This window comes from Rosa rugosa, chromosome 5 (genome assembly GCF_958449725.1).
Source record: "Rosa rugosa chromosome 5, drRosRugo1.1, whole genome shotgun sequence".
NCBI classification, from domain to species: domain Eukaryota; kingdom Viridiplantae; phylum Streptophyta; class Magnoliopsida; order Rosales; family Rosaceae; genus Rosa; species Rosa rugosa.
Genome location: NC_084824.1, coordinates 8,915,820 through 8,942,210, shown reverse-complemented (window position 1 = coordinate 8,942,210; position 26,391 = coordinate 8,915,820). Strand labels below are relative to the sequence as shown.

General features: G+C 40.0%; 3 protein-coding genes across 3 annotated transcripts; 2 read left to right on the top strand and 1 right to left on the bottom strand.

Moving 5' to 3' along the window:
* Positions 1-3,824: 3,824 nt before the first annotated feature.
* Positions 3,825-6,867, top strand: LOC133710321 (uncharacterized). Its single transcript, XM_062136362.1, has 8 exons — positions 3,825-4,347; positions 4,455-4,549; positions 4,634-4,737; positions 4,863-4,963; positions 5,057-5,160; positions 5,593-6,030; positions 6,123-6,254; positions 6,362-6,867. Exons 1-8 carry the CDS (start codon positions 4,081-4,083, stop codon positions 6,519-6,521), a joined length of 1,401 nt encoding a protein of 466 aa, XP_061992346.1. The 5' UTR covers positions 3,825-4,080; the 3' UTR covers positions 6,522-6,867.
* Positions 6,868-16,539: 9,672 nt separating this feature from the next.
* LOC133712753 (L-tryptophan--pyruvate aminotransferase 1) lies at positions 16,540-19,270 on the top strand. Its single transcript, XM_062138856.1, has 5 exons — positions 16,540-16,772; positions 17,082-17,385; positions 18,032-18,333; positions 18,461-18,762; positions 18,857-19,270. Exons 1-5 carry the CDS (start codon positions 16,654-16,656, stop codon positions 19,054-19,056), a joined length of 1,227 nt encoding a protein of 408 aa, XP_061994840.1. The 5' UTR covers positions 16,540-16,653; the 3' UTR covers positions 19,057-19,270.
* A 473-nt stretch (positions 19,271-19,743) lies between these two features.
* On the bottom strand, positions 19,744-26,281 carry LOC133710468 (AP-1 complex subunit mu-2). Its single transcript, XM_062136538.1, has 11 exons — positions 25,856-26,281; positions 25,547-25,693; positions 25,392-25,454; positions 25,125-25,301; positions 24,931-25,034; positions 21,451-21,558; positions 21,241-21,337; positions 21,022-21,119; positions 20,726-20,867; positions 20,475-20,597; positions 19,744-20,114 (listed from the first exon to the last, which is right to left on the bottom strand). Exons 1-11 carry the CDS (start codon positions 25,982-25,984, stop codon positions 20,016-20,018), a joined length of 1,287 nt encoding a protein of 428 aa, XP_061992522.1. The 5' UTR covers positions 25,985-26,281; the 3' UTR covers positions 19,744-20,015.
* Between the last annotated feature and the right edge of the window lie 110 nt (positions 26,282-26,391).

Sequence of the window (26,391 nt, the reverse complement as noted above, 5' to 3'; positions counted from 1 at the left end):
GTTTGGTTTCAACTCACCGTGGTTAGCATAAATTGGAATTTTGGAGTTACTGAACCACCGTGGTTCACTGTTCAAGTTCAAGTAGAGCAAAGCCTCTTCAATCCAAACTGTTACAAATTAATCGGAGGTGAAGAAATTGGAGGAGAGGTGAGTAAGTGAGTAGTGCGGTGTGGAAACACAATAGCAAGAGGTGATTGTGGTGGTGGAGAGGCGGCGAACAAGAGACAAGGAAGAGAAGCAGGCAGCTGAAGACGACAAAGATTAGCGGGAAGATGTGGTGGCAGTAGCGGGCAGCGCAAACTTCCTCATGAATTTGCAGAGCTGTCAAGGGCATCCAGACCCATGATTCTGAAATCCATTCTTCTCTTCCTGGTTAATGGAATGTTTGCTTGATTGGTTTTAAGAGCTCTTGTATGTTCGAGTGCTTTGGAATTTTCCAATCACAAGCTAACAAAACCCAGATGAAGGAGACGAGGAGGAGAATGAGGGATCTACAGAAGAGAAAGTTTGGGTAACGAAATGACCAAAATGCCCCTCTAAATATAGCACGTGGATTGTTAGTTAACGTACCATTATTGGGTCGGGCTTCACACTTGAGGTACCAAAGTGATAGTTTTTCATAGTCGGGTACTGAAGTTAAGAGTGGGCCTTAGTTCGAGTATTGTTTGTATATTTTTCTCAATAAGCTCCTTTTTTTTTATCTATAAGAAAAATTACAAAAAAAAAAAAAAAAAAAACTCTAAGGATAACCAAAAAATATCCAAACTGAACATAATATTACATTAAGGGAAAATGGTCCGTACGATACCTGACCTATTGCTCCATTAATTTCAATACCTCACGTTTTCAAAATTTCAAGACAGTACCTAAGATTCTTACCTCGGCCGAAGACAAGTACCTAGAGCCATCAGCTCCGTTACAAAAGTTGGCAGCTGACAATTTTTGAAGGGTATTTTCGTCCTTTTATATTTTAAAACCTTTTTTGATAAGTCAGATATAAGAAGCAAAAGTCAGGTACCGTACGGACCATTTTTCCTTCCGTTAAATATAAAACTACATTTCTAACGTAATCAATAACTGACAGTGACTCAGTGTCGTTGAGTGAATATATGTGTGTGTTGGTGTGTGTATATATATATATTCATTCCTTAAAAAAAAAAAAAATAAAAAAAAAAAAAAAAAACATAACCAATACTTGAATGACCAAGATTCACAAAAACAAACATCTATTATAAAGTTTGTTTCATTTATAATAGATATTTCTTTAGAGAATTTTGTTCCCACTAACCCAATTTAATAGCCAAATGACGATTTTGGCCTCCAAAAAATTAAGGATTACATCTCGCCACTCCATCTCTCTCGCCGTCTCTCTCTCATCACCGATCTCCTCTCTCTGCAAGGACGCGACGACGATCCCACTCTCTGTGCGCAAGGACGTTGTCGATGACGACGACGAGGATCCGTCTCTCTCTGCAAGGACGACGACGACGACGATCCCTCTCTCTCTCTCTTTGCAAGAACGCTGTCGATGATGACGACGAGGATCTGTCTTTCTCTCTCTCTCTTTGCAAGGACGACGAGGACGAGGATCTTAATTACAAAAGCTCCGAGTCTGATCCCAAGCTGAACATTGAGCTCCTGCGAAACTCGTTTGTGGCGCAATTTTCAATTTCAGAATCAATAGTTTTGAAATCGAGGAATTACGAGTGAAGCAAAAGAGGCAGGGATTTTGTTGATCGTTAATACTGCATTCTAACTTTAGTATAGTTCTTTGTCTTACTTCTGTCAATCTTCTTTCATTCTCCTTTCATCTGGTGTTGCGACGTGTCTGCAATTGGATTTGAAGGATATGAAAAGAGACTCGAGGTATGTTTCTTCGAGCCAGGTGGTCATGATGCAAATAAGGTGCAGAACCAAAAAGAGAAGAAAGTTGAAAGTCTGGCGGTGGAATTGCAAAAGAAAACGATGGCCTTGAAACTCTAATCAAGAGTATAAGACAAAATGGCAATGTGGAGTACAACAATACCAAAAGCTTTGAAATAATTATCAAAAGGTTTGAATTCATGCAAAAATCCTTTGGAGGTGGGTAAAATGGGGGCAGAAGGCCCAGAAGGAAAAAAAAAAAAATTGTTTAAAAGTCTATTGGGGGGCAATAGACGGCTATTGAGGGGCAATAAATGTTTTGAATTGATATAATCTTCTCATTTTTTTTTCCTCAATCAAAGTTTTATTCGACTAATTTTAGGGAGGTTAGTTCTCATTCCGGCGATTGAAAGGTCTATTGGGGGCCAATACATGTTTATTTAGTGGGCAACAAACCTCTCCGGCCCCATATGAGATCTCCGACAACCTATTTAGTGACTTCTGGCGAGGTTTTATAAACCTCTATTGCCCTCTAATAGAGGTCTATTGGGGGGTAATACAGGTTTACTACCCTTGTATTGGGGGGGGGGGGGAGGGGCAATACAGGTTTTCAAAAAAATCCGGTGGGGCGGCGGCCGGTAACCGGAATCCGGAGACCGGTGACGGGCTCCGGCGAAGTCTTCTATGGTTTCTCTCTCTTCTATTTTTTTTTCTTCTCTCTCTCTCTAAGTAACAAAAGGGTGAGGGTAAAATGATATTAAAAAAAAAAAAAAAATCTTAATGGGGTAAGTGGGAAAAAAATCCTTATAAATGCCTAAATGTGGTAAATGGACAAAAACCCATTTATTTAAGGAATTGTCTCAAGTGTTAAGTATCAAAAAGTAGTCTTTAATTTTTAGGGTTGCCAATGAAATCCGGATACCACTTGAGCTAATGATCACATGCAACCATGAGTTGCCATTCACGAAGTTCGATTTGCAATCTGTTTTACCTTTTTTTTTTTTTTTTTTGTGGTAGCTTCAATATCAAGATTATACTAACAACTTTTCGTATCCCAAAGTATACGCCACAAGTGTAGCTACTTTGTTGTCAAAATTTGAGAATCATTTTCACCGATTCTAACATCTTCTTTACTTTTTTTCTCCATCAATTTTTTATCATCTTAATATTATAATTGTAATAACAGCTTGATCATAGCTCAAAATATACTCTACAAATTTGCTATTAAATTTCTAGTGTTTAACGATTAATTATAAATTTCAATTCATGTTTGCTTGTTTTCTTTTCTCCAAATTTATCAAAATCTCAGCCATTGAGCACGCATCTATTAAGTACTTGAATGCCCCTCGAGTCTTACCACCGAAAGGCGTTAGGACCTTGTCCCATCTCTCCCTCATAAATAATGATCAATACTAGCTAGTACTAGCAGACTAGCAGCAGCCACATTTTCCATGTGTCCGGTACTCGTCCATCACCCACCTTCCGGCGAGGGCGCGTGAATGAGAAATTAAAGAAGGCCATTATGAGACCGGTTGTAGTTGGTCCGCCGTAGGTAGCCCAACCTATCTGTCGGCACCACCAGCTTTGGAGCTCACTCTCCCCCCATACTCTTTTAAGTCGAAGCGAATTTTTAATTAATAAAATAATTATTAAGTATTAATTAATTAACTAAATACAACGAATAATAAAAAATAAAAACCTTATCTACAAAAATGAAAATCCGAATCTTTCATAATTTCCAGCTTACCTGTACGTATTCATTGTTTGTTTGTAGCTATTTCGGCGGGTCCCACCCGCGGGGTTGATAATTTCTTTGGAACAAGGAACACGCGGCGCCAATCGGAGCCAACGTTTTTTTGGTTCCTTCCGTTTGGGGGTGTTTTATAGCTTATTCTGGCTTCTTCGTTCTGGTTCGTCTCGTATGAGAGAGAATATAGTTGGGCAACGAGAAAATTGTGGAGAAGAAAAAAAAAAGAAACCCACCCCATTTCCCCTCCTCCCGAGTCTCTATCTTTTCTCCCAAAAACCACCACATTAGTTTCTATCTTTTTCTTCTTTCTTTCTCTGTGTTTCCGTTGGATAACACAAAAACAAAAGAGGCCCGCGGAGTTTCAGAGAGAGAACTTGTTGTCCCCTTCTTTTGTGGAAGAAGGGGGCTTTTTGTTCTTGTTGTGTTATTTAAGTTCAAGGCTCGCCTCATTGGGGCTCCGGCATTAGATGTACGGTAGTGTGAGGAAGATGATCAGATTATGGATAGCCGCACTGCAATTTTCGGAGCTGTTTGTGAGCACCATGGTTCATTTGCTTTATGGCTTTTACATATTCAGCTCCGCCGTCGCCGGTGACCTCTCGCTGGCCTTGAATGAGCTCTTGTGTAAGCCCAACACCGACACGAAAGAGTTGGTGCCCACTGAGACCTCGGCGGCCAATGGGGCTCTGCCTCCTATTGTTTTGGTCCATGGGATTTTCGGCTTTGGCAAAGGGGTATGTTGGTGTTTCGGTGTTTGTGAAAATGGGTTGTGATTGGTTATGCATTTTTTTTTTTTTTTTTTTTGGGGATTGGTTTGTGTAACTGGGTTTTTGATTTGCAGAGGCTGGGAGGTTTGTCGTATTTCGCCGGAGCTGAGAAGAAAGACGAGAGGGTTCTGGTGCCGGATTTGGGATCTCTGACCAGCGTTTACGACAGGTTTGTGCTTGGAGCATTGAAGCCTTTTCGATCTTTTGTTATTATATTTGTTTTAGTGAGATTTATGGGTTTTTGGTGGTTTAGGGCTCGTGAGTTGTTCTACTATTTGAAAGGTGGGCGGGTCGATTATGGTGAAGAACACAGCAAAGCCTGTGGGCATTCCCAGTTTGGCCGTCTGTATGAACAAGGTTGGTTCTGTTTTTCCTCATCTTCAATGTTTTGTTGTTTGATGAAAGAGCAAGAAATGAGATTGTTTTCATAATAAACCTCGTGTCATAGCAAGTCTCAAGTTTTGGTTGTGGTTGAATTGCAGGGCACTACCCTGAATGGGATGAGGATCATCCTATTCACTTTGTGGGCCATTCCGCCGGAGCTCAGGTCGTCCGTGTTCTGCAGCAAATGCTTGCTGATAAGGTGAGTCCAATTTTGCAGAACCAAATTTTTGGAAAGAGTGAAGGAGCTATGAATTGGTTTTGGACTTAAATGTTTCATTCATTTTGTTTTTAGGCTTTCAAGGGGTATGAGAATACTAACGAGAATTGGGTATTGAGCATCACATCATTGTCCGGAGCGTTCAATGGGACTACAAGAACTTACTTGGATGGAATGCAGTGAGTTTTATTTCTTCAGCTTATTCCTTTTCCTGTAGTTTAATTCTTCAACTTTGTTCATCTCAAAGTCTGACCCATGAAATGCTTAAAAGATATAGTTACCGACTTCACAAAAGAACAAAGTAGATAGACACTTCTATGTCACCTCAGATTTACCGTCTTTTTCTAAAGTAACTCATTCTAACAGATGCAAAAGAAAGAGTAGAATCAAAGCAACCAAAAACTGACATAAAAGCTGTAACTTGCTGATCACTCTCAAGCACTTGAGCATCAAATTTTCATTAAAGTGATCTAGTGGATTTCTCAGTTGGGGACTTTGTAGTGTCCTATAAGCAAAACCAATCATATTCTACAAATTGTAGTAAATTTATGTCATTCTCCATATGACTTTTATGTGCTAAAACATTAACTGTGGTTTCCATGTTTCATCAGGCCTGAGGATGGCAAAACCCTGAAGCCCATATGTCTGCTGCAACTATGTCGCATAGGAGTGATTATTTATGACTGGCTAGACATTTCCTGGCTAAAGGAATATTACAACTTTGGGTTTGATCACTATAATATCACATGGAAGAAAGTCGGTGTTTGGGGTCTCATTGATTGCCTCTTGGGAAATTCGGGACCATTCGCTTCTGGGGATTGGATCCTCCCTGACCTTACAATTCAAGGTTCCATAAGACTCAACAGCCATCTACAGTCCTTTCCAAACACATACTACTTCAGCTATGCCACAAAGCGCACTAGGAAGATATGGGGTGTCACACTTCCTTCTAGCATATTCGGAATTCACCCTCTGCTTTTCATCAGAGTGCTGCAGATGAGCCAATGGCGTCATCCTCCTGATGTCTCTCCCCCATATAAGGGTTACAGGTGTGTTTTCAACTGCACGTTATGCTATGGTTTGTTAGGCATCAATGTAAAGTGCAGTGTGTGACTCAATCCTTGTGTACTTGAATGTGCAGAGATGAGGATTGGCAAGAAAATGATGGAGCTCTCAATACCATCTCCATGACTCGCCCTCTTCTTCCAGTTGAACACCCAGGCCGTTTTGTGAAAGATGATTCAGAGTGCCACCCCTTGCAACCAGGCATCTGGTTAGTAATGCTTCTTATTCGAGCATCATTGCCTATCTTCTCATAAATGAAAGTGAAACGATAAATGTGGCTGGGCATATTGAACATGATGAGTTTGCTAAATGCAGGTACTACAAGATTGTGGAAGCTGATCACATATTCTTCATTGTGAATCGGGAGAGAGCAGGAGTTCAATTTGATCTGATATATGACAGCATTTTTGAAAGGTGCAGAAAGCATGTATTTAGAAAAACTCCACCAACATTACCCAACCAAACGCACCATTAGTTCAGCATCCATCACTCTCACTCATATACTAGAATCTAGAATCATAAAGCAAGCACTAGTGAATTGTACCCCTTCTTTCTCTGACTTCATGTAAATGTCCATTTTCTATCATATTTTTTTCCCTTTTAGTCCTCCCTGCCAGGTACATTTTGTCTAGCTTGTAGATGATGTAGTGAGAGATATTAGAGGCCTAGCTTATACATCAGACTTCTTTGATCTTTCCAAAGTTAGATGATGTATTTTAAGGACAGTCATTATCATTTAAACGAACATATCAAATTCCTTCCTTGGTTATGAAATTGAACCTCAACTTTATGATTTTCATCTATAAATCGTTCTTACAGAAGATGGTGCATTATGACTACAATTTCACCATGAATATGCATCGTTTCACAGAAACTTCATATGTTTTATTCGTTCAAGCTAGATTTATGGGGAAAACACAGGTGATGTACGTGGTAAAGAAACGCAGATTCTAGTATACACTATCCTTTTTTTTTATTTTTTTGAAAGGTACACTCTATACAGAAACACAGATTCTACTCGATGTTTTTATATGATTGTCTTGGTTTTAAAACTTTGCATAATCGTAAAAGAAATAATGGTGTCAAGATATTTAAGTTTCGTTGGTTTTGAATTGTTTAGAAATCATAATTAATGGTGAAAAGATTTTGATGAGAAAATAAGAACATGCAATTTTAGCAAAAAAAAAAGGGTCTTTCTAAATGTACCCAGCAAATATCTAAGTATACCCAGTATATTTTTTACACCCAACAAAATCATAGAATTTCTATTTACACCGAACAAGTTTCCAATAATACCCTTATTTTTAATTCAAAACAAAACTCATTACACCCAGCAAAACCTTATTAGAATGAAGAATAATATACCCAACAAATTCTTCGTTCTTCTGAGATTCTAAATTAACACGGATGCATAGCCAGTCCCAAACTCAAGAAGACTTGCTCTGATCATCAGCATTCATCTTCTCATTGTCGGCCAACTGCACTACTATTGTTTGGCCATCAGTTTCCACCTGCTCCTGCTCCTTCCCCTTGCTTAATTTGTCATCATCAGCAGCAGCATCAAATATACCCTGCTACTTGACAAACAATTATTAGTTAACGCATCAGCGACAACATATGAGAATTAAGTATGACTTACGTACCCAATATGCTTTGGACAATTTCAATACCTTCATCTCATGGGGAACGCTCTTCTGGAAAGTTTCAAAGCACAAAAAAAAAAGTCTGATTCTGCATCCCCGGCCATGTATTTCTCTTCAGGGATCTTACTTTCTCCTTTACTTGGTTCAAATCTCCACGGTTGAGGCGATTCTTTATGTATTGCATAAAAGTCATTTATATTCTCTCGCGTCTCCGATCCCTGAAACGAGATCAGATCGCCCAAAATAACAATCTCATTGTTTTTGCTCCATGTTATTCCTGCACAAGACAATTTGGTGGTGGACTTGTTCTCATCAACTACAACAACTACAACTGGAGCTGAGGAAGTCTTGTTTTTCGGGACTTGTTCCTCGTCAACATTTGAGAAGAACGAAGGATTTGTTGTGGACTTGTGGAGTTTATCTTCAATAATAATTTAGGTTTTGCCGGGTTTAATTACAAACAAGGGTATTATTGGAAATAAGCTGGGTGTGAAAAATATGCTGGGTATACTTAGATATTTGCTGGGTACATTTAGAAATATCCAAAAAAAAAAGGTGTTATGGTCCACAGTTCTGGATGTGAAATCTAATATTGGACAATTTTTTTTTTTTTTTTGAGAGACAAAGTCGGGTTGGATCCCATGAGGTTCAAAAAGCATATTTCGGTATGCTTAGCAGCACTTGAAAAAACTAGGGCTGGGCACCCAAAACCGAAAGCCCGATACCGTCCCAAAAAGTGTCGGGACGGGCCGGGATTAAAATCAGAAATTTCCTATTTGGGCCCGTCCCGTCCCGTTCCGATAGAAACGGGCCCGGGATCGGTACCAGCCCAATAAATCCCGCTAGGGCCCGTCCCGTCCCGTTTTAACCTAAAATGCTAACTAATCCCCAATTCTGTTCAGTCTTGATCTCTTCTGAGTCTCTCCTCCACTCACTCTCCAGTTCTTCACTTCTTCTTTTGCTCTCTCAGATCATTCACAGACGAGGCTATCAGCCTCGCCATGTCGCCGCCATCTCCATCGTCGGGTAACCTCAACAAACTCTCTCCTCTTCACGTCAGTCGATCCTCACTATAAAGCACAGACACACACAGCAGCGATAGTCTTAGACGGTTAGACCCTCCTCCTCTCTCTCTCTCTCTCTCTGCTGCTTAACCATGAACCCAACCATAACTTTCCGCTCAGCTCGCCGGCGCCGGACTCGACCCGGACCCATCATCAAGTATTGTTCTTTCTCTCGTTTCGATATAAATTTCATGTCTTTGTTTCGATCTGATTGAGCTGAAAGGGTGGTTGGTGATCTGATCAGCGATCTGATCTGGATCAAGGTGGTGCCTCCGCCTCAGCGATCTGATCCGGCTTCCTATTTGGAAAGGCAGCAATGTAAGTTTCTGTTCTGATTTTTTAATTTTTCGTCTGCAGCCTCGCCTTGAAATTACACCACAGACGATTTTGTGATTCAGTTTTTGGTGTTTTGCAATATGATATTATGTTTATGCATTTTGGGATTTTAGGGACATATTGCTGGGACTGATGAAACGATTGGTGAAGAGGCATGCTTCGAATTTGAAGGTTCTGACTACGACAACTCTTGATGGTGATAAAGTATCACAGTTCTTGATTATAGGAGGAGAAAACCCAGAACTCCATAAGTGTTTTTTGCAACTTCGATTAGATTTTTTTTTTTTTTTTTTTTTTTCTGGACTGTCCCGGATTGGGGCCCGGTCCCGGCCCGATACCGATCGGGTTCGGGCCCGTCGGGATCAATTCTCAAAATGGCCTAAACCGTCCCGGCCCGTACCGAACTTTATTTCCGGAACGGGCTTCGGGATTACCACAATTTCAGCCCGTCTCGGCCCGTGCCCAGCCCTAGAAAAAACACCGTTAGCCTCGCTTGCTTGACATGGGTATCGTTAGTCTCAACAAACATGGACACTGTTTGTCTCGCTTGCATGAGAGTTATTTAGTCTCGCTACATGTATATGGGTGTGGGGACAATTAGGCTCACTATAAATGGGCATTGTTAGCCTTGCTTGCATGGACAATTAGCACTTTTATCCTCGCTTGCATGGGCATAAGCATTCCATTATTTGAAATTCATGATATGTAGTCCCAATTTTTTTTTTTTTTGAGAGAATATCTTCCCATATTTGGGTCATTGGTTACTCGTAACTCGACAATCTGTAGTGATAAAACTCGGCACATTTTTTTTTGTTGGATGGAACACAACCCTGCACATTCAACTGAAGAAGATGTTACTATAGACGGAATTTCTGGGTGGTTTCTATAAAATCATAACAAAACAACACAGCTAAAATCAGTGACGAACTACCAAGTTCTTTTCTAATACGCTAATACTAATTCAGTTTATACAATTAAAGACAGTAACCCAAATAAAGCATAGATCTTCACCTTGATTCTGAAGCAATGGCTGCCGAGTCCAATCTCCAGCAGTGATCTTGAAATCTGACAGCTAAGAATCAATTGAACAGGTCAATGTAAAACATAAAAGAAGCCTATTCTTAAAGATGGCAGATTGGCAGTTGTCCGGTTGAGCTTCTGGTTCTGTCTTCATCTTTATTATGGGCTTAGGTAGGTCGATCTCCTTGTACTTTAGTCGGGCCTATGTTTCGGAGTTTTGGTCTTCTGCTAGGCCTTACACATTGGGCTTTCCGATAGTTTGAATTTTTCTTGGGCCACCATAGACATCATGTTGCCAAGTTTGTGGTGTCTTGGTCGCTTGTTCTCACTTGAAAAGTAATGATTGTCTCATCTTCTAAATGATTGTCCCTTTAAGGCTCAAGAAACACAACCACTTCGATTCTTAAGGTAAAAAAAAAAAAATGAGTGTGTTATCTTAATGTAATTTTTAAGAGACTATGTCTTTGTTATATTTAACTGAATGGATTCAACACCAAAGAAATTTTACATTTCGACAAAAATATGAGCTCTACGACTTCAAAATACTTTTCAGAGCAACATAATAAAAGAGAAAGAACACTAATTGTAAATTCAAAGGTCAAAGGGTTAAGGGTCAACCAATATTTCCTTCTTCTTTTTTTAGGGCATGGTTGGGGTAAATTCTAGATGCTCAAATGAGTCAACCAAGGGATTGAAAGAAAACTTGAAATAGTTTAAAGAATAGTTACACTACTATGAGTCTAGTTCTTCTCACTTTCATGTTGGAGTTGATTATGTTAGAGCACCAACCCTAATTTCGGAGCATCATACAAAAGCTTGGAACCATGCCAATTTCCAAATAAGGAAATTTTCTAAACTTAGTACAAGAATGGACAAAATTATGCTCTAATCCAACATAAGCATCGACCCTCACATTTTTTCAGGGGAACAGAATCATGTCCCATTAATAACGGCGTCACTACATCAAGCTACAGGGTTTCAAGAAACCACTCCTAGTATAAGATCAAGCACAATACAAACTACACAAAGCAGCCAAGAAACTCCTAACCAAAAGACTATAAACCTAAAGGAACTGCAAGAAAAGAAAACTTCCCCAATCTTATGCGGTTATGCCATCCAAGAATGGAACACATTCGACTAGAGAACAAACTGCAAAACAAAAGAAAAAAGATCACAAACCTACACAACCCGAAACAAAGCAACTATAACGAAGCATTAACGCCTAAAGACTCAATGGTGTACGTCTCTGCAAACATCATAGTCAAAGCTGCATCAAGGTCAGTGCAGGCCTGCAGCCCTAGCCCTCTTGAGGTAGGGCATTCAGTTCCTCCAAAGCCGGCTCCCCATCACCCCCCACTGAGGTGGGTGTAGACACAAGCTTGGGCTTGTTCCAACTGTTTGGCTCCAATTTTGCTGCAGCTGGTCAACAGTCTCTTTTCTTGCGCGGGCGTGCCAGCACCGTTCGGGTGCGGTCGTCGGGGGTGTCCCTTGACCTGACTTCTGTTGAGCGATTGTGGACGAGGAGAGCACCAACCTCGTCGTGGGATTCTTTTTGCCTCGTGGTGAGGACTTTTGCTGAGCTTCTTGAAAATCACCAAATCGATACTCGATGTTGTAGATCGAGCAGAGCGAGAACCACCGGGAAGTGAGGAGAACTTGCTAAAGCGTGACTTTAGCTTGGCTGAGTTGCTAGGGCGTTACCCTTGCTTGGCTGGTTCTGTAACCGTTGTGGTCGCGGCACTACCGTCGGCTCCCGAGGAGACTAGGACCGAAGCACGTTGACAGAGGGTTTGGTGGCACTGAAAGTCGGCTTCTGAGAAGACTAGGACTAGGAGTGAGATCACCGGTAAGAGAAAGAGAAGGAGAGGAGTTGCTCTTAGAGAGGTTTGCTCTAGAGAGAACTTAGATCATCTTAGAGATGTTGTTGTTGAATGTGAATGTGTGTCTTAGAATGAGAGGAGAAGGTGTTTATATAGGGAAGAAAAAGAAGAGTGAAATGATGAGTGGAAGAAAAATAATGAAAGTAGATCTAAGTTCACTTGTAAAATATGGAAAAGATAGAGAAAAGATGAAATGAAAGCAAAGCATGAAGGTGCAGCAACATGGAAGTGGTGATGATCTATTAAAGAGATTGTAGAAGAAAAATATATCCAAGGAAAAAGAGAAAAGCATCTAGCTTTCTTCATGTGGGTAGGAAACATGAACATGTGAATATTGAGCTGGTTTTAGGTCAGTTTCTGCCCCTTTATTCCTTCAATTATTTCTCCAACAAGACTTCATTATATGCCTTCGACTTCTTCATATGAAATGTTCCACTATGAGTGTAGATCATCCTGACAAATTTTCAGATTTTTATTCCATGTGGTTGGGCCGAAAATGCTGCTGGACCTCTTACAGGTCCAGTTTTCCAGTTTTGCTTCTGTAGAAAATTGGGCTGATTGTTTGAAGGCCTTCCACTCAAAAAAAGCTCTTGCACTCTTCATAAGAAATGATCCTTGGGCTGTCTAGAATGGATCTGGAAAGTTTCAGCACATTTCGATTTCATTTGGTTAGTCTGCCACCCCTCCTTCCTTGTCTAGCTCGGTTTTTCCTAGCCGAAGTAGGAAAATATGCTAAAGTTGACTTGTCATACTTCCATAGTAGGCTTTATTTAGCCTCTAAATATATATTTCGAGCTTGTTGACAATATATAGCTTAAGCCACTGACATTGGCTCAATTTCTCCAACACATGCCTTGTCAGGCCAAAATGTTCATTTTGGGTCCAAACACCAACGACCTCGAGGTCTACCCTTCTTCTTCAAAATCTTCCCATCAGTTATTGGGACCTCGACTAAGCTATCAAAAAGCTTCAGACGCTTACCATCCTCAAGCCACTTCTCCTCACGAAGTCTTCTCACACCCCAAACCCTCACATTAGTTTTGCGCTAAATAAGTAAATATATTGAATATAAATCTCATCAAATGAACAAGAACACGATCTCTATTAGATACATGATTTTCGATATTTTCAGTACATTGTTCAATGTGATTCAAAGTGCAATGGAATTAATCATGCAAATCAAAGGATTATATATCGAACATGAATCATGCTCAATCACGTTGCAACTATGATCAGTTGGCACATGAATCATCATTTGTGGCACATGGGAACGTACTATATCGATCTAATGTTGATGTAACACAATGTGTCGGAACCAAACATGTTTCTTGAATAAAATTTACGTTCAAATTGATTAATTAGGAGACGTCACCTAAAAGTGTACATAATAAATTTGCTGTATCTTAAAAGACCAACAAAGCTTGACCCAGATGAACGATTTCATATAGCCAGGTCTTACAGATCGATCGATGCGGACTAATTTAAACTTTGGATGACTTGTGTCCAGAAATTATTGTAAGATCGGCCGACCAAATACTTAGGAGTCGATCATTTTATATATATTCCATGGAAGACCGAATATATAAGTCAACTATCCCATGTACTTGAAGAATCAAACCAGAAGATCGGAATGTTAACACAGCTCCGGTTTTACTTGCCGGAGTTCAGTATGAAATTTCTGACATGTGATGTAAACATGTAGACCAACATGTAGCTCGGCTGTACTCGATCGCCACCGTGTTATTATCTACAACTACTGTCATTTTTAGATCTGAAGTTCGAAGTTTTCATCCCGCTCAGTATTTTTTTTTCCCTCAAGGCTTTTTTTTAATAAAAGAGTAAGAAGAAAAGAAGGAACATAGGAGGGGGACCAAACCAAACCTCCCTACTCAAGGCTTAGTTGAGTATTATAATCATTTGGTCATGTAGCAACTTCGTGTTAGCTGATTTAATTGCTTGTACTAAATTTCTCAAATGACTTTCTATGTTTCACACATTTTTCACTAAGAAAATAAGGTAGCCGACACAAAAAAAATTGTTTTTTTAACTCTCTCTCTCTCTCTCTCTCTCTCTCTCTCTCTCTCTCTCTCTCTCTCTCTCTCTCTCTCTCTCTCTCTCTCTCTCTCTCTCTCTCTCTCTCTCTCTCTCGAAAGAAGAGGGCGGCTAGGGTTTCCTTGGGTAAGCTTGGAGAGGCTCTCGTCCGGCGGCTCCCGTGTCGGGCCAGGCTTTTAGCCTTGTCGGTGAGCGGTGAGTGCAGCCGGGCGGGGATTTTTTTGATGGCCGTTTCTCAGCCTGTTGCTGCGGCGGCGTGGCTCGAACCTTGATGAGCTTGCAAGACTTGTGGTGGTCTTGCGTCTTCTGATCACTTAGAGGCTCTGGCGGGAGCAGACTGGTGGTACCGACATTCTGTCCCTGCTTGATCGGCGGTGGCTGGCAGGATAGTGTGGGGTGGGGTTTCGACGGACTCTTTTATATCGAAGTTCTCCAATCTGATATGGGTGCTTCGACACCAAGCGGGAGAAGGTGTTTTGGGGGAGGTGGTGCTTCTTGTCAGCGTGTTGGCGATACTGGAGGAGTGGATGGTGGCCGACAGCTACTCGTGGCGGTGGCTAGAGTCTTGTAACCGTGGTCGAGGCGTGGTGGCTGCTGCAGCTTGGAGTTTGGCTAGGGTTTGAGTGCTTTTGGGTTTAGGCTTTGCTTTGGGCCCAACTTCATTTTTTTGTTATTTCTTTTTGTCTAATAATGCTCCCTCTTTTACGGGTGGGTGCAGTGGGCCTTGGCCTTGTATACCTTGTTTCTCTAGGACGTTACAATGTGCCCAAGGATCAGTACGGATGTACACCATACGGGTCTTAGGCGGATGTATTGATTTTTTTGGTGTTGTAGCTTCTTAGTGTTCAAGGCGTAGTAGTCAAGGCTAGTAGTCATTTTTAATAATGTGCAGTCAGTGGCTCAGTGCACTACTTGAGCAATGTGTAGACACCAAAAATTTAATGAAAATAAATTCATTAAATAATTCGGTCAACACTCAAAATTATGACTGAACAAATTTAGTCGGCATGTGGGTCCCACAAAATGTCCACGTGGCTTGTGAGTCAGCAAAATCACACAGACTCAGAGAATGACACTTGGCGACACATGAAAGGCCCGACGGCAATAAATGAATTTGCTCCGGCTAAATCAATTGATATTAAAGCGGATCAATCAAATTAAATAAATTGATTCCAAGTCAAATCAAGTATTAAATCTCATCTGCTGATTAGATATCAATTTATAATCAAGACGACAATCAGTCATCAAATTAATTTGCTGATTCCTTAAATAGTCGTGATTAAATCAGCTAATTAACGCTGATTGATTTGATTATGTTATTAAGGAAAATGTGATTAAAATCAGCCATTAAATTGATTGGCTAATTCCTTAATGATCGTGATTAAATCAGTTAATTAACGCTGATTAATTTGATTACGTAATTAAGGAAAATACAATTAATTACGTGTCATCAAGGCATTCCAAATTGAGAGAGACGCCGACACTATAAATACCACCTCTCAAATCAAGAGAATGACTTCAGCCAAAATAGAGAAGAAAATACTCTCGGAATCTCTGAAGCCTCCCAAGCACGTGTGAAGAACCCTCAAGCTGCCAAATAGCCGGTTCCTCACCAACCTCAAGTCAAAGCGTTCGTCACGTGTCAACTCTCGTGATCATCATACCACTCAAGATCAAGCGTCAAGCCCTTGAGCGAAATTCATCGTCGGAGATCGAATCAGAGGATTACCAAAGATTGTAACCCGCACTTAAATTAATAAAATTATTATTTTTATACACGTGTCTGCATTCTCTTTGCTTTCAGATTTTCGTGTTTACACAATGATTGTAATATGAGGGGTGTTTGTACCCTTCATGCTTGACCGAGTGAGGTCGTATGATTTTATATCAATAGATCAGTCTTCCGTTCCCCTAAAAAAAAAAATAAGGTAGCCGACACTTTGGCGAATTATGGTAAGGCTTCTTCTAATTAATGTGGTGTGGTGGGACGCTCCTCCGTCTTTTATCTTATCAAATTGACTTATTGGATTTTTCTAATTTTGGTTTCGATAGCTTATTTTTTTGTTTGCTGTATATAGAGGTTTGATTTGATCCCATTCTTAAGTTGTTATTTTTCTTCTTTCTATAAGCCTCCCAGCTTGATTGGGTTCCAAACCCCTTTTCAAAAAATATAGGGAGCTGATAAAAAAAAGAAAAAATTAAGTCGGTCGTATCTAGACGAACTAGGCCTTATTAATATCTGCAAAATCCTCCTATAAAAAGAAACTTTATCACATTAATTATTCATGTATCAAAAAATGGGTCGTTGTTAGATTCATCCCACATTAGTTATTATTAGATACTACCATAAGTCCATAACTTCGTTGAGATTTTCTGCCAATTGTTAGGAGTATAGTTACCAGCTTCCACATATTATTAAAGAATGATTACCATGTAATCATTATGGTAAGATAGCCTTTATTATGGAATAAAAGCAACCAAAATAAATTGGAAATCATGCACCCTGTCAATACTGAGCTGTATATAATAGAGAAGCATGAACGAGGAGAACCATACTGAGAGCCTTGTCAATCCAAAATCAACCTATTCGTGTTCTTAGAGAAAGAGACAAAATGTGTGGCACCACTGATCAGAACCCTAACCCTGCAACCCCTAACAAAACACCGTCAGCTAATGGCAATGGCACAACAAGGTCCAGCGTTTCACCTGACACTGTCCTCAATCTCGAACAGTAAGTTCTTCGATCTTTAGCTTTCATCGTTCACTATCATTTTCTTCCAGAAAGTTGTCATTAGGTTCAGATTCATTGAGCTTTTCTAATGTAATAAATACACACCTCATCGATCTGCTGCCCTTCTGTTGTTAATAGCATAACACTCATGTTGAATGAAATGAGAGCCGATTAGCAGTCAAGGAAAGAATGACTGCTACTCAATTCCAAAAGCTCAATTGGACGGTTCATAATCATTCAACATGTGCGTGGTTCGAACTGGTAGAAAAACGAGTGTAGGATGATGTTTAATGAGGATTTTGATGGCAGGGGTGACCCAACAATGTTCGAACCGTACTGGAAAAAGATGGGGGACAAGGGTACGATGGTGATCTCCGGCAGCCAGTGGATGAGCTATGTCAGCGATTTCACCAACATCTGCTTTTTTATGGAGCCAGAATTTGAGGGTGCGGTTAGAAGACTTCATCGGACGGTTGGGAATGCTGTGGTGGACGGCCGTCACATTGTGGTGGGGACAGGCTCCACGCAGCTCTACCAGGCGGCGCTGTATGCTCTCACTTCTCCTGGTGGGGCTGAGCCGATCAGTGTCGTGTCTGCCGCTCCTTACTACTCGGTGAGCCTCATTGACCCCCTCCTTAACCGTTATTATATAATTAGCTGAGTTCTTGAATTAATATCCTACATCTTTATATACAATTACGTTTAAGTCTAACTGATCAACAAGAGCAAGGGCCGGACCTAATTGAAGGTCTGGGGGAACCTAGAACCCTGATTTTTTTTTTTTTTTTGAAAAGTTTTCTAATTATGTTATATTACGAATACAATATCAATATTTATCAGAATTTATCTCTCTAAATAAATGCACCAACTAATTACAGCTCAAAACTTTTATTGGACTTGGATTTAATCAAATCGAAATTCAATCCTTGGAGGGGTGACATTACGAGAAGACTGTCTGTGGAACATGCAGATGTTTGCATGGAAGAAGGGACAAAGAGGCAAATATGTCTTTTGGGAAACACAATCTTGCTTCGTAACATGCAATAAATTCTAACCTGTTTTTTGTGTCCTTGGCCAATTTGAAAATAAGTAACATGGGCATGTCTGGCTAGTTTGCTTAACAATTAACCAGCTCGCTGTTAGGTCAAGGTCAACCGTAATTAGATTCTCTTAGCAATTGTTTTCTGTTTAATTTTCATGAATAGATTCCCTTATGTTGATTCAAACTAGCTTGCTGACTTTGGTTGCTTCAATTGCAGTCATATCCAGACGAGACAGACTATCTCCGTTCAGGGCTTTACAGATGGGCAGGTGATGCGTATGCCTTTGATAAGAAGGGACATGGAGATTACATAGAGGTGGTGAACACTCCAAACAACCCAGATGGTACTAATCGGAAAGCCGTGGTGAAATACAGACCAGATGATCAAGTTCAAGGGAAGCTTATTCATGACCTTGCCTACTATTGGCCTCAATACACTGCCATTACTGCTCCTCTCGATGAAGACATTATGTACTTCACATTTTCAAAAAGCACGGGACATGCTGGTTCCCGTATTGGGTAAGTTTGATGCCCTTTGGTCAGCTAGATGCTAAACCGTAAAAGTTTAAGCTGTACGTTAAGTGTTAACGAATGTACTAATTATGTGATTGAAAGTGACATCAACTTTGTACTTGCTTTCTTTCAGATGGGCTATCGTGAAGGACAAAGAGATTGCTAAGAAGATGGCTAAATTCGTAGAGCTGAGTACACTTGGTGTGTCCAAGGTTTCTCAGCACCGAGCTGCAAAGTTAATGGGAGTGATTTGTGATGGCTATCAAAATTGCAAGGCCAAAAACTCTGAGCTCTTCTTTGAGCACTGCCAGAACCTCATGGCTCAAAGATGGGAGAGGCTGAGAGAAGTGGTCGAGCGCAGTGAAATTTTCAGTCTGCCCAAGTATGCCAAAGAGTACTGCCTCTTTTCTGGAGAATTCAATGAATCACATCCAGGTAAGGATGGCATATATATGACTTTGTAAGCAATCACAAATTGATCTTCAAGATTCTAATGCATCGTTTGGTTCTCTTTGATCTGTATATGCAGCATTTGCGTGGTTGAAGTGCAAGGAAGACATAGACTTGGAGAAGTTTATAAGAGGATGCATCAAAGTGCAAGGAAGAACAGGGAGGAAGTTTGGGAGTGATCAAAAGTATTTAAGGCTTAGCATGCTGAGCAAGGATGAGGTTTTCGACCAGTTCTTGGAGAGATTGTCAACTATTAAAGCCATTAGTAATGGGTATTAAACCGCAGTATTCTAGCTTCTCAGGAATAATATGAACTGTAGTTCTATTTATAGTTTTATAGCAACCCTGAGAAGGATGATAAGGGTATTTTGTATGGTGATCTTGAGCAAGGATTAGGTTTTTGATCAGTTCTTCGAGAGATTATCGATCAACTGTTATAGAATGGCCATTAATCCACAGTATTCTAGCTTTCAGAAATAATATGAAGCCTACATCTCTAGTTTTGTAGCAACCCTAAAAAGGATGATAAAGTTATTATGTATTGTCATCTCATACAAAGACCTATGTTGAAGGTTCCTTATTTTATTTTATTTTATTTTATTTTTGACTTATGTTGAACATAATTCTATCTCTACATAGGTGATTAATTTAGTTCCTGTGGTTCGTTTATAAACCCTAGAGGGTTAGAGGGTTTACCAACACCCAGAAACTCGTTTAACAAAGTTATTCAAAACAATTATATTATAAAATTTATGAACACCTTCATCCAAAACCAAAACACTGAATTTAGTAAAAATATTTAAATAAAGAATAATTTCGATTGATTAATATAGTCATTACAGGAGAATTTATTTGAGATTATGAAACTTCGGGAAAGAGAAAATGATGTACTATTCATAACTATCAACAAAAAAGTGGATGGAGAATTTCCAATATCTGTGGGCAGAAAAGGTAGACATGCAAGAATTTAACAAAAGGCAGACAAAATCCAAAGTAACATTACTCAGTTCTTAATTCGATACATATCTTCCGGTAACCATCAACTTACAACACTGTTGGACAAACATTTATAATGCATGGACAAAATCAAAGGTCAGGGAATCCATTTTTCTCAACATTTACTGATCCCAGGCAACTGGCTATCCAATAGGGTCTTTTAACTTATCCAGCAGTCTTTGAAACCATTCAATATCATACATGAATCCCGTTGATAAGAAAACATCAAGCATGTGCAACTTTCATATAAGCCTTAATTCATACTCGCCTGCCATGGTTATGTATCTCACCCATGGAAGAGCTTGGTATCCACTCTTTTCAATAATCTTCAGGTAACGAACCTACAAAACCCAGCATTTACATAAATGTAAAACTAATTTTGCTTTGATTGTTCGTATTTCAACATAATCATGAAAGAGTGTTATTAGAAGACTTCTTATTTCTTAATAATAAACAGGCTAGCTCTCGACCATTTAGTATATCAACTTGACATCCTAAATGGAACTCTCTAGTGGTTTCTGTTGCATACGAACTGCCAGTTGAGAATAATTTGAATCTAAAAAATGCTACTCAACAAGAACCAACAACGACCTTAAACTTTATCCATCTTTTCTGCCTAGGAGTCCTTAACAAATATGATGGTCTAAGAGAGATCTAGATGTCCCGTAAGTAGCAAAGCAATCATGTCCATAAAAGAATACCTGTATTCCAGAAACGGTAAAATATGGTATCTCAAACTTCACACGTATAGGAGCTTTTCTTTCAGGAGTTGCTTCTTCAGCTGTTACACTTGGAAGGTGAAACTCTGCTCTCAACATATACTCCTATAACATTTCAATTAAAAGCAGGATTATAAGAAAGCTGAAGTGCGCAGCACAAGAGACAACCTAAAAATCTATTTAGTTTAGCTACAACTCCTGAAGTGTGCACAGATATATAAATTAATCCATACCTTGCCACCAGGAAAAGATCTTATTTTCCACATCAGTGCATCATTTTCAGGTGCATATGTTGCAGATCCTAATGATGTCCGAATATTTGGGTTAGTAGCATCAGTTTGCACAGGTACCTCAATCTCAACATTTGTTGCAGTGCTGTGCAATTAAATTTTCATTAGTACTAATGGAATCTTGGACATTAGGGTTCCCATAGCACAGGGCAATTGACTCGACAAGAGGCATGATTATGCAGCAGTAACTATACCCCAACCCCTCCCATCTCCAGAAAATGCATGAAAAAAATCAATACCTACGCTCCTTGAACTGGCTTCGAGCTTTTACCAGGATCTCGATGCGACTTTTTGAATGCCTTTCAATTTGAGCTTCAACCCAAATTAGAGGTTTGACCTGAAAGAGATACAACGAAATTCATTACAATCAATAAATCCAATAGAAAATTGACAACAAAAAAGAAAGTCCAATAAAAAAGAGAAATCAAGAAAAGTACATTAATAGAGCATGAGGTTACCTGCGTACTCAGTCTATAAGTCATGAGATCAAAAGCTCCATCAGGTGGAACGAAGGATATCGTCCGATCATTTTCAAACCGGGCCAAACGCACACACCTAAGCAAATTTTAAGATTTAGTGTGAGGTTGTAGGAATGTTGGTTGGGTAACCTCTCAAACAGTAATAAGACCAACACCGGCACTCAGATACCAAAGATTAAAGCTACATACTGATGAAATTTGATGTCTTCCAAATCAATGGCCTTTCCCTTTGTTGTTCTGCCTTGTGCCTCCAATAGCACTCTATCATTTAAGCCCAGCTTACACTCGGGCATACCACTGCAGCAGGAAATGAGTATATAGCTATCAGATGAGATGACAAGATTTACTTGACCATGCACTTATAATTAGCAAGGCCTACAAAATTTTTTTTTTTTTTTTTTTTAAAGACACTGCAACAGTAAATACACCCAAGTTATCAGATGTGAACACTAGATACTTCCTTATATTTATCAAGGTCTATAAGATTTATTAGGAAAAAAAAAGAAAGTATTTGGCTTTTGTTCAGGAAAAAAAATAAACAGGTACAGATATTGAGTGCAAGTATGCACCTTGAGACTGGAATTCAGAGAACTATGAAAGAATAGGTGTGTGCATGAACAGTGTTGAACGCATCATAGTGAGTAGATGCTACATGCTAGGAAGTACCAAAATAGCAAAGGATTTCAACATTTACAAATGCAGAAAGGACACACAGATTCAACTAATTACAGCCACACATCATATTGAGAAAATCTGCAGCTATCCAATAAAATGAAGTCCCCTAGAAGACAAGTGAGAAAGGAAGTAACTTCAATTCATGAGTTGAAAATTTTATCAATCTGCCCTGCCCATCAGTGTCAAATTTTCTAGAGATCTTCTATTGAGACCTCCACATTTGCTCTCCTGACATCCAAATACACTTATTATTCTTCAAACCCTAATTTAACTCTCGCAAGAAAAATTGAAAAAAGGAAAAAGAGTCCTGCCAGACCTAAACCCACAGCACTTGCATTCAACACCACTACACCAGTACTCAGATGTACTGGTGTAGTGATGTATGAAAGGGTAACTAACTACAAATTGAGGTTGCCCAGGTTTGTGTATTTTTGAAATGGTTATTGATAATTGTTTAAGGGGTAAATACTGTTTACTCCCTGAACTTTCAGGGGAAAAACAGTTCAGTCCCTCCCTTTTTAATTTCACACGTTTACTCCCTCATCTCTCAATTTTGGACCAATAGGTCCATCCGTTAAGTCTCCGTCTAATTTTGACGTTAAATCAAGGGTAAAAATGTCTTTTCCCTCTCTTTTCTCTCTTTCTCTCTCCATAAACAAATTCCCTTTTTTTTTTTGGGTCTGATTCCACCTTGGTGAGTTCGATGGTGGCGGAGTTGTGCTCTTCCCGAAATCTCCGCCGAAGTTCGACAACTTCAACCTCGAATCCAGCATCTCCTCCCTAATCTGCATCGAGCTCCGCCTCATCGCCTGCTACCCTCCCTCTTCCGCCTCAAAACCTAATCTTTACTAAACAAAATTTTATCATAACAGCCAAAAATAAAAAATCAGACCAAACCCAGACCTAAAAAAAGGGATCAAAATTCTTCAATTCGCTCCAAACCACCAGAATAGAATACAGATGCAAACATCAAATAGGTACTCAAAAATTGTTGTGCTCTCCGTCTTGTAGCATTCAAATTCAAGCTATCCAATGGATGAACAGCAGAGATTGAACTTAGGCCATATTGGAAACAACTTGTATGCATGCTCAAGTTTTTTTTTCCTGATATCAGTAGTCTTGTAGCATGTCAATTATCGATAGAAAACAGAATGACATCATACAAGACGTAATCTAATGGAAGCCCACTAGTTTGGATCAAGAAGAAGCCAACCCATCTCACCTTAAGAAACGAGATGGCCTCCTTCATCGTCAAGGTCACCATTTCCGGTAAGACTGCAAACTCTAGAAGTATGGTCTGGAGTGCGAGGGGATCTCTGCATGAAGCTCCATCTCCACCTTTGACTACTCTGCCTCATCCTTTATGACACCCACCCAAATCAATTTCGAAGCTAAAGAAGAAGAAGAAGAATTAAATCACCAGGGGCTTGGTTTTCTATCCGCGCCGTCGATCTGACCCATTTGTTTGATTCCAATTCCAAATTGGAATTACAGCAAGTCGGTTATAGGGCCGGCGAAGATCTCCCCGCTGACGGAGGCTGTGGTGTTTTGGGCTCCACCCGCCACCACCATGCCCCCAAAATCAAAACCCAAAAAGTGCAAAACCGGAAAACCCAACCCGTCGGAGTTCTCCGAACAAACCCATTGTGCTCCGACGATGTACCGGATTTTGATAAAAGGGTTGGTGGACAATAGCAAGGTGGAGAGGGTGGTGGAGCTGAAAGAGGAGATGGTTGAAGTGTAGGGTTTCGAGCCGGACCCGGTTGTGTATTGATGGTGGGGTGTGTGAGGAATTCGGATTAGGATGGGGTGTTTCAGCTTTACGAGGAGTTGAAGGAGAAGTTGGGAGGGGAGGTGGAGGATGGAGTTGTGGTTTAGGATCCACCCAATCCTATCGGTGGTGGAAGAGGAAGAAGAGAGAGAAAAGCAGAAGGGAAAAAAAAAAAAAAGAGAGAGGAAAAAAATAAATTAATTAAAAAAAAGAATTGAGGGGTATATGAGACATTTTAACGTGGAATGGATAACCACAACAGTGACTTAACCGAGAAATTGGACGAAATGGACCTATTGGTCAAAAATTGAGAGATGAGGGAGTAAACGTGTGAAATTAAAAAGGGAGGGACTGAACTGTTTTTCCCCTTAAAGTTCAGGGAGTAAACAGTATTTACCCCATTGTTTAATTATATGATATAATGACATGATGCTGGGATAACAATTCAACGAAAGTACCGGATGCGGAGGCGTGAGGTCTGCAACTCAAGTACTATGTTTCTCCCTGCACTGCCAACAGAATTGTTGCAGTTGTCGATTACTCGATTTGGAGGTGTTGAGGTCAGTCGCCGAAGAAGAGTTTCATGAAGGTGATGAAACGAAGACCTCCTCCAGTAAAATTTCTTTTCCTTCGATTTGTCATGATTTATTTAATTTTATTTGAGCGTGATAAGGGAATTTAAGGGGTATGAAAATTAAGAGGGAGGTCTATAAGTAGACTTGGAGGTTCCAATAGAATTTTTTTTTTTAATGATGAACCAAGGGGTTTTTTTTTTTGACTCTGGACGACAATGTAACTCCCCACCCCATCCCTGATGTCAGTGAGATTTGAACCTGTGAACAGGTCACGGCTCACCGACATGAACCAAGGGTTTAGTTAGTGGTTTTCACAGCAACAATTATTGAATATTTCAAAGAGCAAAACTTATTAGGATTTAGGATTAAACACTGTCCTCTAAACATGAGTTCCACCCTAGAAATGGATTTGCACACTAGCATACAGCAAACAAACTAGAAAATCTTGAATTAAAATCTCAATCTAAATATTTATGTTTACTAGGCATTCGGTAAGATCATAAATCTACCAATATGTTCAGCTACAGAAACACAAAATAGACTACTAAATACACAGATTAAAGAAACTAAATAAAATAGATATTTTTTTTTGAATAAGGAAATAAAATAGAAATCTTTGCTAGAGGAAACATAACAGTGAAAACACACCTCAAATAAGTTCTCATCTTCAAAGCACCAACAACATCAGACCTAATGATTTGACCATTGCTGTTGACGAGTATATTAACGCTCTCCACTACATCAAGGAAAACCTGCAAGAATCAAGAAAAAGAACAAAGGAAAGTCATCCACTGTCTGTTGCTTCAAAGAAGGATAATTTGTTCTTTTCCCTGTGTAAGTACCTCATTCTTCTTGTAACGTATCCCTTCACTGCGCCAAGACACTGCATTTGTTACGGCCATTGGGGGCCTCTGGTTAACTTCCATCCTGTAAGCATCAGTCTTGATAAACTCACTTAAAATCTTTGCTTCAGTAAACTGAGGGTAACCGAAGTCCATCATTTCATCCAGCAACTCATACTACAACAAACGACACACAGAAACACATCAAACCACAAAACTCCAAGATCGAAACCAACCAAAACGAAACAGCACAAAAAATCTCCTTACCACAACCACAAAATTATCCCTAAGCGATTCCTCTTCTAACTCTTCAAAATAATGCTTGAACACCTGCCAGTCACAAAATCCACAACAACCAATCACCAATTCAAACCGAAAACGAAACCAGGAAACGACGCTCATAAATTACCAATAGATCTTACATCAACAATGCGGTGCAGAAAGAAGAGAATGCTGGCAGCATTGCAGTTCTGCCTAGACGCCGCCATCAGGTACACATTGTTATGCTGTAGAAACATGTAGCTTACGCCATTATCGTGCACAACGGGATCGTGTGACTCTGAATCAACCTGAACCACATAACAATGCCGCCATCAGATCAAACCGAAAATTCGAATCCACAGCTAATAGCAAACAGAACGAACTCAAAACCGAAATTCAATCAATCCACAGGATCAAACTAAAAGAAGCGAAATTTGGAGAATTGGGAAAGTGAAAAAGCTTAGGGGGACCTCTTTCTCGATGAGCTTGGTGAAGAAGCGCTCGGCCTGGACGGCGGAGACGTCGCCACGATAGTCGCGCCAGATGAGAACGCGGCCTTTGATGTCTAGGAGGAACAGCCCCGAGACTGCCCCTGCCATTAGGGTTTCTGGGGGAGAGGCTCTCAGATCGGAAACCACCGGATGCGATCTGCGATTCTGGATTGGTGGGGAAGTCAAAATGAGAGCTCAGGTAGATCTAAAGGCTGGAGCTTTAGGGCCTCACGACGACGTCGTTTCTGGGCATCAACAAAGGTTTAATCTTTTCAACATGGAACCGGAGATTCAATCTATCTCTCAGTCTGAGTTTTTGGGAATGGAGGTGAATATTTGCTTCTTTCAGACGTTAGAGAACAGCGACTGAGCCTGCTACGACGTCGTTTTGCGTTGCTTAATGGGAACAAGAGTTGGCTGTGAACCCCTAATAATAATTACCACCCAAGATTTCTATTTTTAATATTCCCTTATTTATATGTATGAAGAATCATTTTCTTTGTAAATTTGTAATG

Coding starts and splice junctions, on each gene's coding strand:
- LOC133710321 (XM_062136362.1), top strand. CDS start 4,081: ATGTACGGTAGTGTGAGGAAGATGATCAGATTATGGATAGCCGCACTG. Junction 4,550..4,633: donor CTGACCAGCGTTTACGACAG/GTTTGTGCTTGG, acceptor TTGGTGGTTTAG/GGCTCGTGAGTTGTTCTACT. Junction 5,161..5,592: donor ACTTACTTGGATGGAATGCA/GTGAGTTTTATT, acceptor ATGTTTCATCAG/GCCTGAGGATGGCAAAACCC.
- LOC133712753 (XM_062138856.1), top strand. CDS start 16,654: ATGTGTGGCACCACTGATCAGAACCCTAACCCTGCAACCCCTAACAAA. Junction 18,334..18,460: donor CATGCTGGTTCCCGTATTGG/GTAAGTTTGATG, acceptor GCTTTCTTTCAG/ATGGGCTATCGTGAAGGACA. Junction 18,763..18,856: donor ATTCAATGAATCACATCCAG/GTAAGGATGGCA, acceptor CTGTATATGCAG/CATTTGCGTGGTTGAAGTGC.
- LOC133710468 (XM_062136538.1), bottom strand. CDS start 25,984: ATGGCAGGGGCAGTCTCGGGGCTGTTCCTCCTAGACATCAAAGGCCGC. Junction 21,120..21,240: donor CTTATAGACTGAGTACGCAG/GTAACCTCATGC, acceptor TATCTCTTTCAG/GTCAAACCTCTAATTTGGGT. Junction 20,868..21,021: donor AGCCAGTTCAAGGAGCGTAG/GTATTGATTTTT, acceptor TTAATTGCACAG/CACTGCAACAAATGTTGAGA.